The sequence below is a fragment of the Paramormyrops kingsleyae genome, chromosome 10, assembly GCF_048594095.1.
Source record: "Paramormyrops kingsleyae isolate MSU_618 chromosome 10, PKINGS_0.4, whole genome shotgun sequence".
In the NCBI taxonomy this organism is placed as follows: Eukaryota; Metazoa; Chordata; class Actinopteri; order Osteoglossiformes; family Mormyridae; genus Paramormyrops; species Paramormyrops kingsleyae.
Window position 1 is genome coordinate 31,109,135 of NC_132806.1, and position 14,192 is coordinate 31,123,326.

General features: G+C 37.5%; 1 protein-coding gene across 1 annotated transcript in view; it reads left to right on the forward strand.

Annotated features, from left to right (window-relative positions):
* Positions 1-14,192, forward strand: part of LOC140593127 (cadherin-related family member 2-like) — a 32,440-nt gene that overhangs the window by 15,946 nt on the left and 2,302 nt on the right. Inside the window, exons 17-30 of the mRNA XM_072717050.1 lie at positions 50-299; positions 448-687; positions 973-1,042; positions 1,465-2,055; positions 2,276-2,347; positions 2,649-2,698; positions 3,016-3,167; positions 3,763-3,859; positions 4,017-4,105; positions 4,753-4,821; positions 5,429-5,567; positions 7,623-7,744; positions 9,424-9,537; positions 9,642-9,725. Of these exons, the coding sequence (XP_072573151.1) occupies positions 50-299; positions 448-687; positions 973-1,042; positions 1,465-2,055; positions 2,276-2,347; positions 2,649-2,698; positions 3,016-3,167; positions 3,763-3,859; positions 4,017-4,105; positions 4,753-4,821; positions 5,429-5,567; positions 7,623-7,744; positions 9,424-9,537; positions 9,642-9,725 (2,139 nt within the window). The remainder of the gene's footprint in view (positions 1-49; positions 300-447; positions 688-972; positions 1,043-1,464; positions 2,056-2,275; positions 2,348-2,648; positions 2,699-3,015; positions 3,168-3,762; positions 3,860-4,016; positions 4,106-4,752; positions 4,822-5,428; positions 5,568-7,622; positions 7,745-9,423; positions 9,538-9,641; positions 9,726-14,192) is intronic.

Sequence of the window (14,192 nt, forward strand, 5' to 3'; positions counted from 1 at the left end):
CCTTATGACTGTTTAATATCGTATGAACTGCATAATGTTTATTTTTCAGATTGAAGTACTTTAATGTCAGTCCAAGGACTGGTACCATTAAAGTGGTTGATGGCCAACTGATTGACCGTGAGGTCAGTTCATCTTTTTATGCTACTTTACAAGCAACAGACAGCAACAAACATGTAGGGAGAACTAACTTGGAGATCAGCCTCCTAGACATAAATGACATGACTCCGAACATACCCAGAGAGTCATATGTCGAGTTTGTGAAGGAAGGACCTGGTCAGTCATTATCGCTACAAATCCATGTGAGTCCTTAACATACTTTGCCTTGGACAATGAAACCTTTTATAATTACAAAAATGTAAAGTAACATTCTGGCTGCGCTACTAATTCCACATTAAAAGATGTCACGACTAGCCAATGAATTTATGCTGTATTTGGTGTTTCCTGCAGGCCACTGATGCCGACCAAACGGCAACAAACAACAGCAAGATCCAATACAGAATTGAGAGTAGTGAGTTCAGCGATAACTTCACCATCGACATAGACACTGGAGTGTTACAAAATAAAGATCAGTTAGATCGAGAAGCAATTAATCCCTTACTTAATGGGGCAATTGTGTTAAACGTAACAGCTACTGACATGGGAGAGCAGCCTAGAGGCACATCGGTCAAAGTCACAGTCAATGTGGAGGTGAGGCTTTAACTGACAGATAAGACAGATAACTTGATTCATGCAAAATCTTGTATTGATTTTCATTATAATGTTTTGCATTCAAATCCTGAAAACTAAATGCATTCAATAATACATTATATGAAAAAATAACATTCAGCTGCTGAACAAAATTGTTGCGAGAAAAGGATTCACTAGAAACACAATTTTTAAGTACGAATATATGAGAAATGGTGATGGAAATTTATGATTAACAGTAAACAACAGCAACAATAATAATGAAAAAATTACCTGTATATTTTCCAGGATATTAATGACAGCACACCACTTATAAAAGAAAGGAAAAATGAATTTTTTGTCAAGGAACGGGAAAAAGGTAATTCATTGTCACGTCTGGTCCAGAATTGAGGTCACACCCGTATCCAGATTATTCCAATATATAATTACCCATATGGCAAAGCGATTATTTAAGCCCAATCGGGTAAATATTTCCTTGCTCAGTTTTGAAGTTTTGGTTTTCCTCTTGGTCATCAGTTGTCTTGTACTGCGTATTACGTCATGTACATTATAATATATATATATATATATATATATATATATATATATATATATATATATATATATACATATTCATTTAACAATATATGAATAAATTACATTTGTTTTGAAATATTTTAGTGTTCTGCCAGATATGAAGTTATACTCAATATATACAGGATATATTAACACATAATGAAGCAGAATGCAGCACGTATCTATATTCCGGAAGTCATCTATATTCCGGATTTCCCTTTCCAGGGTCATTTGTGGGCTCAGTGTTTGCTGACGATGCCGACCAAACAGAGATTAACAATCGCATCTCTTTCCGTATCAATGATGGCAGCTTTGGCAACTTCATTATCATCTCCTCCGCAGAAGACACTGGGGGTTTTATTGGTAACATGTCTGTGGACCCAGATGTTGAGCTGGATTATGAGCGGGGGCAAAGGTTATACACTCTAACAATTGAGGCCACAGATCTGGGGCAGAGAAAGGATACAGTAAAAGTGAAGGTGAATGTGCTGGATGTAAATGACGAGCGGCCGACGTTGCCAAAAGATTTGACGTGGCATGTAGCTGAGAATACCACTGGTCTGGGTGTGGTGGGTAAAATCGCGGGGGGGGATCTGGACAGTAACCACTCCCTGGTCTATGAGCTCATCTCCACGCGCTGTTACTGCAATGCAACCATGGGTCCATGTGATGAGGAATGGTTCGTAGTGGAGCCCACAGGTGCTGTCATGGTCAACGAGGAATTCCAGGTTGACTATGAGAAGTGTACTCAAGTTCTGCTGGAAGTCCAGGTGGTGGACATTTTCACAGAGAAAGGGGAGAATACCAGTCTTCCAGGTTAGCGATGCTCTTCAGGGGAAAGGTTAATCAATCATTTTAGATAAATAAGTGAAAAAAGGTTATCAATGCTTTTTAAAGTCAAGAATGTCTCACATGCTGAGTAGCTGAATGAAAATTTAACCTACATTCCTACATACATGTATAATGGTATTAATATTCTGAATTTTTTGACAACTGCCCATAATGTACAGTTTATTTATTTTTATTTATTTTTTAGGTAAACTGGCAATTAGTATTGATGACCTGAATGACAATATTCCCATCTTCATGATTCCTGATGGACTGTTTGGTAAGATTTTTTACTTCTGGGAATTTACATAACCTTGCGGAAATTTGTTGGGTTATATACTAGAATTGGCTTATTAATTTGCTTAGGAAATCAATGGTAAGAAATACATTCATTGTATCATTATCGTGAAATAATAAACTAGAAAAAAACAAGGATAAATGTAACATCGTTTCATGTTATTGCCTTTTTTTATTAAATTGAAAACCATCTCTTTTATTTTCAAGTTTTAAGTATGTAAAAATGATTTTAGTTTTCAGTTTGATGTATAAGTTCTAAATAAGTAAATAACTTTTCTTTGAAGTTGTTCTTACTGAAAGTACTGAACAGGGGATGATCGCTGCTTCTGTCTCTGTAAGTGGATTTTGTGTGTGTGCTCTTTTTTGTACATTCAAAGTTTTCAGTGTATAAATGCTTTCCTTTGCCTTTTTTTAAAACTTGTTCATTGCTGCTTGTTTCTCAACACAAGTAATATTAGGAGTTACACTAGAGGATTCAATCAAATATTTAGAAATTTAACCCCAAATTTCCATGTTAAATGTAAGTATATGATGTTTTTGTTAAAATTTTTGTTAAAAATATAGTTACCATCTCTTGGTCTTAAATTGTAGCTTGGCTGCCATTTTAATGTGTAATTTCTTCTTCTATATTTTATGTTTAATATTCCAAAGGCTTTTGATCAGGATTCTGGAAAAAACAAGGTGATCCAGTTCAGTGTATTATCAGTAGAATTTATTGACACTAATAATGTGCAAAGGCCAATGGATAAAATCTTCAGTGCTGAGACCACGGCAGAACAAAATCACTACAAAGGGAATATCAGGTCAATTTTCAAAAGTTTATATATTTTTTTTATATATATATATATATATATACACACACACACACACACACACACACACACACACAGAGGTTTGTAATCTTTGTGGGGACTCTCCACTCATTTCTATGGGGAAAACTCTAATCCCAACATGACGATCTTAACCCAGCCCAAACCTTAACCATAAGTAACCAATCAAAATAAGCTGCTTTTGGAAATTTTAGTATTTTGATTGCATTCTTGTGGGGACATAAGAAATGGCCCCCACAACAACAAAATAACAGGTTATTATTATAATTTGGGGAAAATTTGGTCCCCACAATGTGATATAAGCATAATCCACACACACACACACACAAACACACACAGCGATCAGTCATAACATTAAAACCACCTGTCTGACATTGTGACCTGAAAGAGGCTTTTGGTTCCCACACACATCCATGAGCCCTGGTGCCCATGACCCTGTCTCCAGTTTGTGTGTGTGTGTGGATTAGGTTTGTGTGTCTGTGTTTGTTATTTTGCATTGATTGTGTTAAGTGTAAGGCTAAGACAACTTTATACAATATAATTTCAGTTATAAAGAAATATTTTTTAGGTGCCTTGGCAGTCTTGACAGTAACTTAAAAGGAAAATATTTGATTACTATTGAAGCAAAAGACACTGGAAACCTAGGAGCGACAACTCAAATTGAGGTAAAGTTTTAAGATTTGTTCTATTATTTTGTATTTTATTTTAAATTACATCAACAGCATTTATGGTAATAGTAATTTCTTAAACAATTAAATCTTATGGCATCATGCATTTGGAATAAGATGTAAATGTACCGTGTAATATTCTTTCTGCATGCAGATTTATACTATTGACAGATCCTATCGTGTCGGCCTTCGTTTTGAATCATCAGTGGCAGAAATCAACACAAATCTGAACCACATTAAAGGGTATCGCTGTTTTTTTAGTTGCATAGCATAAATATGTACTCATATATTGTATGAAGAAACAGACTAAATGCTTCACAGGATGACTGAATGCTTCACAGGATGACTGAATGCTTCACAGGGTCTGTTATTTTCAGCCGAAGAGTTGGGAATGATGCCTAATAACTGTTACTGTCGCTTCCTTTAATTGCATATTGACAATAGACATAAATCCAGAGATGTTAAATTATATTTGAATACTTAATTTAGATGGTCAAACTTATTTGCTACTTACTCCTTGGAGGAAACATAGAGAATGTATGGTGATTGTCATACTGCAAGATATGGGAACAAAAATGTGGAACAAGAAGGAGAATGTGGGAATTATGAATGTGGGAACAAGAAGGAGGAACTGGCCAACAAACCTTGAAATGTTTACATATTTAGCAAGGCGGAGAAATCTACTAGAACAAACAAAATAGATCCTGTTGCCTTAACAAATCTACATGTTTCAATTAAATGTAAAATATATACATAAACTGACCATGAGGTGTTTGACTGAACAAATAATGTGTCTAGTCTTTGACTGTCTGCAGATATCGTTTAAGTAGACATTTGTATATAACATATACATTAATATAACAGTGAGAAATGCAAATATCTGACTACAGGGCTCTTTCAGCGACAACTAAATCATTTGTTCAGATCTTGGAAGTTGCAGCTGAAAGTACAGATCAAAGGTACAAATTTAAATATATTTTTTTTTAACTAAGTCATATCTTCTAACTCATTCTTAAATTATCATGAATTTAACAAAAAACCTTCATCTAGAAGTAAAATATTGCATACATACTTTCTATAATGACTTATTGGTTAAGAGCAGAAAATAAAAATTGTTATTAAATTTGTTACAAGTACTGCCATGTACATATACTCTGAATGTATAATTCCTCTGGACAGTCAAACAAAAAGCATGTTATATTAAAACCAAAGTGAAGATGTTGACACTGGAATAGCTGCAGTGCAATTAATTCATATTGTCATAGAAGTAGCAGTGATTCATTGTCATAGAAGTAGCAGTGATTAATAACAAGAAAATTCACAGATTAATATGTTCTCTATCCTGACATGAAATGCAGAAGTTTGAACTGTAGAACTGTAAATTCTTCGATACAGTACTAATAATTCTCATTTGCCTTCTAATTACAGGGGTCTTTCCCTAAAAACTAAAGCTAGCATTTTTAATTCAGAAAAGGTGATAAAAAGCACAGCGTGGATGTAAAAATTTGCATATTCATGTACTAAATTCAGAGACTATATTAATTTATTAAATGGATCAATTTTCAGAACCTCAGAGATGACTGTTTTGGGAGTATATTTCATATACCCCAATGGAAGCGCCATCAGTTCTGACACAGTTGAAGGAATACTGCAAGAAGACCTATATCATGCAAACATTTTGCGGAAATATGGCCTCGCATACATAGTAAGTATATTATAACCTGCTTAAATCTGTCACGTTCAGTTTCACCAGCTTGTAAACAGGTTTAAAGGGCTATGTGTATTATATACAGGTATATGAGTATATATACACTCATCAAAATGCCTCAAAAGATTTATCACAAAGGCTTAATATTCATCTGTTTGATAACACAGTACTATGACTGGGTGTAAAATGTCTTGCCTCAAAGTTCAAATGCAACTGATAAGGAGTCTTATTTGGAAAAAAAAAACATTACATTTAGACAGAAGCATTTATACTGAAATTTAAGAAAAAAAGTCCATGGTTCAAAATATACGGTGACCCAACTTTTAGGCCATACTGCCCAGGCCCAAGATGCTGCCTGTGCGCCACATTTTATAGTGTGTTGTGTTACGTAAACTCAAACATTAGTCTGTTTCTGATCTTGACTTGGTCTTGGGCTGCCTTGGTCTTGTCTCGGTCTCAGTACGCTCTGGTCGTGGTAATGACTTGGTCTCAGTTTTGGTGGTCTTGACTACATCACTATTAAATAGTAAGATAGGTAAGGAGCATGCACTAATATAGGTCATTGCCTCACCCACCAAACCACGTCAGGGATGAGAACCTGAATCTAGCCGTGTGGCAGGAAATGTCTCAGCATCACACTACTTTGGATGGACTGAAACAGCGTGAAGTTTTTTCCAGTGGCTAGAGTGCCAATCCTGTCACCATCCCCCAAATTTCCCTGTAAGTTGGAGGACCTGCTTACAGGTTAACATCATACCCAGGACAAAGCAATTGTGGTTAAGGGCCCAACAGAGTAGCATCACTCCTGGCCTTCATAGGAATTGAACCAGCAACCTTCTGAATGCCAGCAGAGATCCCTAACCTCAGAGCCACCTCTCCGCCCGGCATTAGACAAATTTCTAAAAAAGAAAAAAATAATAATTTAAATGTTTTTCATGAAAACTTCATCTAGATAAGAATAATGTGATTCAGATTTTCACATCTTCAACATTAGAGAGGGAATGAGAAAAAAAAACTGTTTTGATACTTTTATTCCTTTGTGTGGAAAAATCAATTATGTCTTTGCACTTAACCAATCATGCCCACCTTTACCAATAATGGGCAAAACTGAATGATATGTTCCTTGTATCTGGATGCAGTCGAAAAATCAGGCAGTGGTGTCAAATCCAGGATAGCTAAGGTAAAAAGCGTAATCAGTCAGAAAGTCAGGAGACAGAAACAGGTCAAAGAAATTAAAACTCACGCAGCGCTGGACTGGGATTAAAATCCAGCCTTGGACTTGGGTGGTCATCACAGTAAATACTGCTGAACCACATTCCCATTGGCCCAAATGGAACCTGCCTGCTATGCCAGGTGGTCAGTCCAGCCCTCAGCAGATATGAACCTGACAAGATCTTACAGATTTTTTTTTTAGATTTAAAAGGATAAAAATAAATGAGATTGTGTGGCAGGTTGTGGGACAGACCCTGTGCCTCATTTTGGAACAAAGGTACTGGACAGCATTGAGACACAAAAGATGCCAGTCTTCTCTAAAGGTGGAAAGCCCTTCACATCAGTATAACTCACTTTAATTAGAACCTTATAGAGTTAGACCATTCAGCACCAAATGAGTTTCATTAATCAACTAACCGAAGTTTCTGTGGGTTTATGGTATACTATACAGCGTAGTTTTCACAGGTCCATTTTAGTTTTATCAGAGAAAAAGACTTTCCACTAGAGGTGGATAGTTTAGGTCCAGAAAGTAAAACTCCGGACCAAGATTTTGTTTGTCCTCTGTGACTGTGGCTCTTTTTTTCTCAATGGGTTGGTTAAACAAAATCTTAGTCTGGATTTTTACTTTCAGGACCTCAACTATCCACCTCTGACTATTGAAATCCAAATATCCAAGTCAGTCCTCTTATATCACTGAACCTTCTTCTGTCTTGCAGATATTTAAATTCTAACTTCATTCATGTTTTTGGAATATTTATCTGGATACATGTTCACATGTTTTTTTTTTTTTTTTTTAACTATTAGGAAATTAAATCTTCCCAATGTCTTTCTCTGCTTCAGGTGTCGGGTGGAATAGAGGTGAAGGAGATTGATCCTGTGTTTCTTGTCCTGATTGGCTTGGTAGCAGGCCTTGGGATAATTTTGGCTATTATGATCACATCGCTTGTCTGTACACAGAAAACGTGAGTAGATGACATATCTGCAGCCTGCATTTTGTCAGGGCACCTCTTGTAGAACGGCAGGACTCCACTGTGATTGTTGAATAGTCATAACACTCACATGTTGAAAGGTGGTGGAGCTATTCTCACACAAATGATGGAGCATGATGGTCTAGTGACATTATTGACAAAGGACCTGTTACCTAATGCAGCACAATGCAAAAAACACCCGGGGGTGGAAATATGATACAATGATACTGATTTAGATTGTTGCACTTCTATATTTGTAATGATACTTTTACCTATTAATTATTACTATGAATATGTTGGGGAGGGTGTTAAATAAAAATAGGCTATATGGAAATAGGAAATGAGATAAATTATATGTGTGAAGGCAAATATTCACTGTACTGCATACACTAAATGTACAATCTTATATTCAATGCTGATGTGTGATAAACGGCATAATGTTGTTTTATGTCCGTAGCACTAAGCCTTTTTCATCACTATGGTAACAGCAGCTCTATAAACTATGTGGCTTTTTTTTTCTTTTGAAAGGAAGCTTTGCTGGCGTTGGTTACGCATGGGGATGAGCATGACTGATAAATGTATATTGTCAATTTTCCTGCTTGAAAAACGAAAAGATAAAAGCTGAAGTCAAAAGATTTACAAAGTATTTAAAATGGAAAATTAAAAATAACTCTTTAGAAATGCAAAAAAAAACATAAAAGATTTTGTCAATGTTTGTAGTTATTGATTGCCCTGTATTTTAGTTTCCTCTTAATCCATTATTAGATTGATATCAGTAGTGTTACAAAAAGTGCTTAATTAAATTAATATAGTAATACAGTAAAATACCAGATAATTGCAAAATATATCAGTAGAACAATGTTGCCAAGCATACAGATGGGGTATTGCATATAATGTTATAATAACTATTTAAAAATGTATTGAAATATCAAATGGAATATAAAAGGGCATTCCATTGAGGGTAAATGGAGAGAGTTACATCTATTTTTTTTTCCGGTAGTGGATATTTGCATAAAATAATGGCTGTTATAAGTGTTTCCTGTATTATAGCTTACAAACAGTATTTAGCCTCTGAATACATTTCCTAATAAATACCCAATAAATACCAAGTATCACAGACAACTTAATCAGAAATATTATAAATTATTATGTTAAGATGTTGAATGGAAAAAGGGTTAGTTTTTCACTACTGTTTATTCTTGAATTTACTGTCATCCTTTGCAAATAATAAGTTTGGATGGCTGTTTCATGGAGTAGAAAAGATGTCTTGCCACAGTTTTAGACACTATCAGCTATTTAACAAAACATGTCGGTTTTTAGTAGTTTAAATTACACTAATATCTTTTTTTAGAGTATATTTATAAAGGCACCTGTTTGGGTGGGGCATTGGCGGCTTGAGTCACACCAGGGATTCACACTTACAGCCTTGTGCGTGTGGAGTTTGCACGTTCTACATGCATGCGTCTCCCATTTCCTCCCACGGTCCAACAACACGTAGTTTAGATGAATTCGTGTTGACAGTAGCTCATAGTTTGTCAGTGTGTGGCCTGCCTTACAGAAAATGAAACGATAGATAATGTTTCTAGGCGGATATGTGAATTTTGCATGCCATGTAAAATTGTAATGTACTTCCACAAAGGCTATTAGCTTATATACAGCATCTGTTGTTTTAGCTACAGAAGGAAGCTGAAAGCAGCCAAGGCCATGAACACAGCAGCAATGATGAAAACAGAGAGTCACAAGAGCCGTGCAGTACTGCCTGGTACCAATAAGTACACAATGGAGGGGTGAGTCCAAAATCATGCATCCTTGTTGAACATATTTGATGGGACAAATTAGAATGGAGAAGTAACAGTATCTCAGATTCAAAGGCCTGTGTGTTTTATTTCAGGGCCAACCCTGTGCTGAATCTGAAAATTGATGAAGCCACAGACCTGAGCTTTGATGAAGAAGGTTGCTGTGCTGACAGACTTGGGTAAGATGGTAGCAACCCCACCATTTTCTCCATCGACACTGGCTCTCTCTTATATACTGTTTATATGTTATAATATATTTATATATATATACATATTTTCTTGCAAAGATTACATTCAGTCCTAATATCAGTGTCTGTGGACTTTTACTTGGTATGGCAGTAACAATATCAAACCAATGGCCAAATAATTGTCCAGTTAGCTACATTAAATGAGAGACCCAGATGGTGCAGTGGTGCTGTGGTTAGTGCAGTGGTGCAGTGGTGCCTCAGATCCCTGGGGCTGGGATTTAAGTCTCTGGCCCAGTGCCATGTGTGTGGACTTTGCATGTTCTCCCTGTGTTGTTGTGGGGTTTCCTGCTGGTCGCCTGGCTTCCCCCCACAGTCCAAAGACATGCTGAAGTGTCTCCTGCCTTGCGGCTGTAGCTTTGATAGGCTCCAGACCCCTGTGTCCTTGAATAAGACAAGCAGGCATAGAAAACGGCTGGATAAGAGAACATAAACATAAAGGCTTTCTCCCATATATCGCACTTGAGTGCAAATGTACTGTATGCAAAGAGCTCAAATGCCCAGGCATTTCTTGAAAACAATGGGATACACCTGATATCTGAAGAGGCGAACAAGAAAGATGCTACAGCTATATCATCATTTGTGTTAGTTGTGTTTGGGGGTTGTTCTCCACTGTAGCTTGGACTACATAAGCATTTGTTATACACCTTTGTGTAACTGAAACTTCTCAGGAGGCACACTGCGCCCTAATTTGCTGACCAACTTCCTCACATTTGACGTAAACATTAGCTATCACTGATGCAGTGCTTTGTGGTTTATATTCTTAGCTTCCGTGCTGTATTTTCCAAAGTGTGGATAAAATGCACATTAAGCGTGCTGCATTTGGTTTATTTGAGGGACACTTGCGCTAAGCGTGTGAATGTTACCCGCCAAGTATGGTATTGCATAAGTATGTACTTTGTGGGACAAACGGGATGAAACCACAGGCCCATTTCACTTTTATTATATATAAGATTATTTTAGCATAGCACAATCATACCCTGCTGTCATACCAGCAACATTATTCATCTGATGCAAATGCACGTACTTCATCTTCAGATTGTTCAGAGCACTGTCAAAATCCACTAGGTGTCTCCTTATGTTTGGAAAAAAAGGTTCAAAGACCCAAAACATGTTCTGGGACAATATGGGGAACACCTTGAAAGCTCCATGAAGCTTCATTGGTCCATCAATAACAAAAACTAAGTCAGGGAGCAACACAGCAGTAAACACAGTACAACAGCAACCACAAACACACAATGTCCAACTAAGGGAACAGGGCAGGGGTAGATACATATATACACATAACGAGGGCTTCAGCAAGGGACAGGTGTGGGCTATTACAGAACACTAAGGACTTCTACTAACAAGAAAAAGGTGAGCATAATCAAGAACCACTACAGACACAAACACTAGGAAAAACTAGAAACATGGGTACAGAACAGGACTACAAGCAAGAGAGAAGGAGCAAAAACAGATGTAGATGTGTCTTTAGCTCTGGTACTGCTGACTGAATATTGAGAAACTTAATTTGAATATTGAGAATATCGTGATATTGATTCTGAGGGGGAAAAAAAACTTGATTCATATTTTACTCATAATCGTTCAGCACTATTCCTCTTTTTAAATTTTTGTTTCAGACATAACAAGGCAAGAATAAAAAACATGTAATATTTTCTAAATGTTAAGGGTACGCATAGCGCGTACAGGCATGCAGCTAGTTTATATAGCACCTTTCTGGGACATAGTCACAAAACGCTTTACAATTTTAAAATTAAATTTATAGTATTTTTTATATAAAAAAACACAGCAATGTGACAAAACAATATGATAAAACAATACAATAAAAATTATGCACTTTTTGTCAAGTAATCATAACAAAATTATAGTAATACACGATCTAACCAAATGCTTATCTGGATAAATTAGTTTTTAGATCAGATGATTGCAAGGTCAGGAGAATAGCATTCCAGAATCTTAGTGCCAAGGATTCAAAAGTACAATTGCCATGAGTATTTAGTGTTAGATTATGCAGGGAACCGTAAGCAGGCTCTGACTCCCGAAATGAAGAGAACAACTGGCTACATAATGGAGAAGAAGCTCCACAATATAATCAGGGGCCTGGCTGTGCAAGGCCTTGTATATACAAACTAAAATTTTAAACTGAACTCTGTATATAATCTGAAGCCAGTGCAGTGGATTTAAATTGGGACTGATATTTGACCATTTATTAGACCTTGTTAAAAATCTAGCAGCAGCATTTTGAGCAGACTGTAACCATAGATGATTTACTAGCGCAGGTGAAAAGTACATTACCAATATCCTGTTGAGATGAAATAAATGCACAAATAAACATCTCAGCCGTAGACTCAACAAAAACTTAGTTTTGCAATACTTTTAAGGTGGAAGCAACATGAGTTGGTCAACAGCCTGACGTGAGAATCAAAACTCAGTGAGTGATCAAAGATTTCTCCTAAATTGCTTAAAATGGGCTGAATTGCCTGATTTTAGAGACACTTTTTTCAGGAGCAACACTCAAAATATGTGCTTTATCGCCATTAAATTAAAAACAAAAAACTGCCAACTAATCCTTAATGTCTTTCAAACAATTAATCAACTAATTTGGTAACACTGATAATTTTTCAGGTTTAAAAGATAGATACAACTGAAGATCATCAGCAAAGAAGTGACAGGACTGTTAAGACTACTGATTATCTGTCTTGGGGCATATATGAAAACATAGCATCGGTCCCAGCAGAGAGCCCTGAGGAACTCCATAAGACAGAGCAGCTGAACCAGAGATACACTGACTAACAGAGACTGGAAAACTTGTCTTTTAACTTTCGATTAAATATGCAGAAAAACACACTAGATCGGTGCTCAAAACACCTAACTGGTTTAGCCTATTTATCAAAATGTGATGATAAACAGTATCTAGTGCTGCACTGAGATCTAGTAACATCAAACCAAAGCATTCTCCTACTGTACATCCGCAGGCGTCAGCAGAGTGCAGCTGACTGAAGCCAGATGGAAACTTATCATAAACCTAATACGGGTACAGCTGCAACCTTTTCTAAGGTTTTAGGAAAAAACGCAACCTAGATATAGGCCTGTAATTTGCAGGTAGGGTAGGAGCAAGATAAGCTTTTCAAAGCAAAGGAAAACAATAGAATGCTTACAAAAGGAAGGAAAGTGACCTGATAAAAGGGAATGATTAATGACTGGGACTATAGACGGGCCAAACCACTCAAACATTTTTAAAAATAAGGAATGACGTTAAACTGCATCCAGCCCTGCATGCGGTCCTGCAACTTGCAGGGAAAATGTGGGAGTTGGTGGCGGGATTGGTACTCCAGCCACAGTAAAATCTTCACACAGCTCTGGCAAAGCAGACAGGACTCGTTTCTGCTCTTCTGCGGGAGTGTAGCTCTGCAGCAGCCACCCACAGGAAGGCTGCATGCGTGATGAAGGGGATGGGAGGAAGCCCTCGGATGAAAAGTCGAAACTGCCAGAGAGCCAATTGGGACTGGTGTGTTGGGGATCGGGACTGGTGTGGTGCTGAGGAGTCACCTCCTGCACAGCACTCAGGAACTAATCTCGGGTGGCCTGTCAAGGTAGGCATGTGGAACGTCTTGTCACTCTGGCATGATGACCATCTTCCTCTGCTGTCGCTGTTGCAAACTCCAAATTTCAGTGGCGGCACTCTCTGAGGAATGCAAACTGTGGAGTGGCCAGATCTCTGGAGGTGGGTGTACCTATTATTAGTCTGGTCACCCTGATGGCTTCCATACTCAAGGAGTAGCTGTTGCTGTGGTGGATATGCAGGGTCTACATGAGTGCCCAGTTTGTGAATTCTGTCCACTTATTGTTGTTACTCTGAAGATTCAGCTTAGGTCCAGTAGGACACTGCATATGAAGAGAATGAGGCTGGACCTGGTCAGACTCAAAGGTCAAGCTGCTTCTAATGTGTTTGCAGGCAGTTTGTAGACGTGGATGTAAAGAAGTGCTAATTTATATAGGGAAGCTAATTCTCATCCGCTGGCAACCTGTGCAGGTGTCTGACCAGAACACTTGGATTATAGCACATCTCTGATGGGGTTATTTTATAGCTAGTTAACAGCGCATCAGCGTACCACTCCACGAAAGCAGTCCAGATGCATGTTGGGTGATTATGTAATTGTGCTTTATCTGCGTGTATGCACAAGTACACCATAAACCCAATAATACTTTCGGGAGAACAACGGCCTTTTAACTTAAGGTTCTGCTACAGCCGAAAAAGGAAAGAAAAACTAACATGGGGACGTGTGTGATGGTTCCAAAGGCCAAAATAGTGCCTGCTCAAAATGCAGCAGGACTAACAAATAGGAGCCTTAACAGCCTTTTGTAGTGGGTGCGATTGTCTATTCTAACGTGATGTGGGAG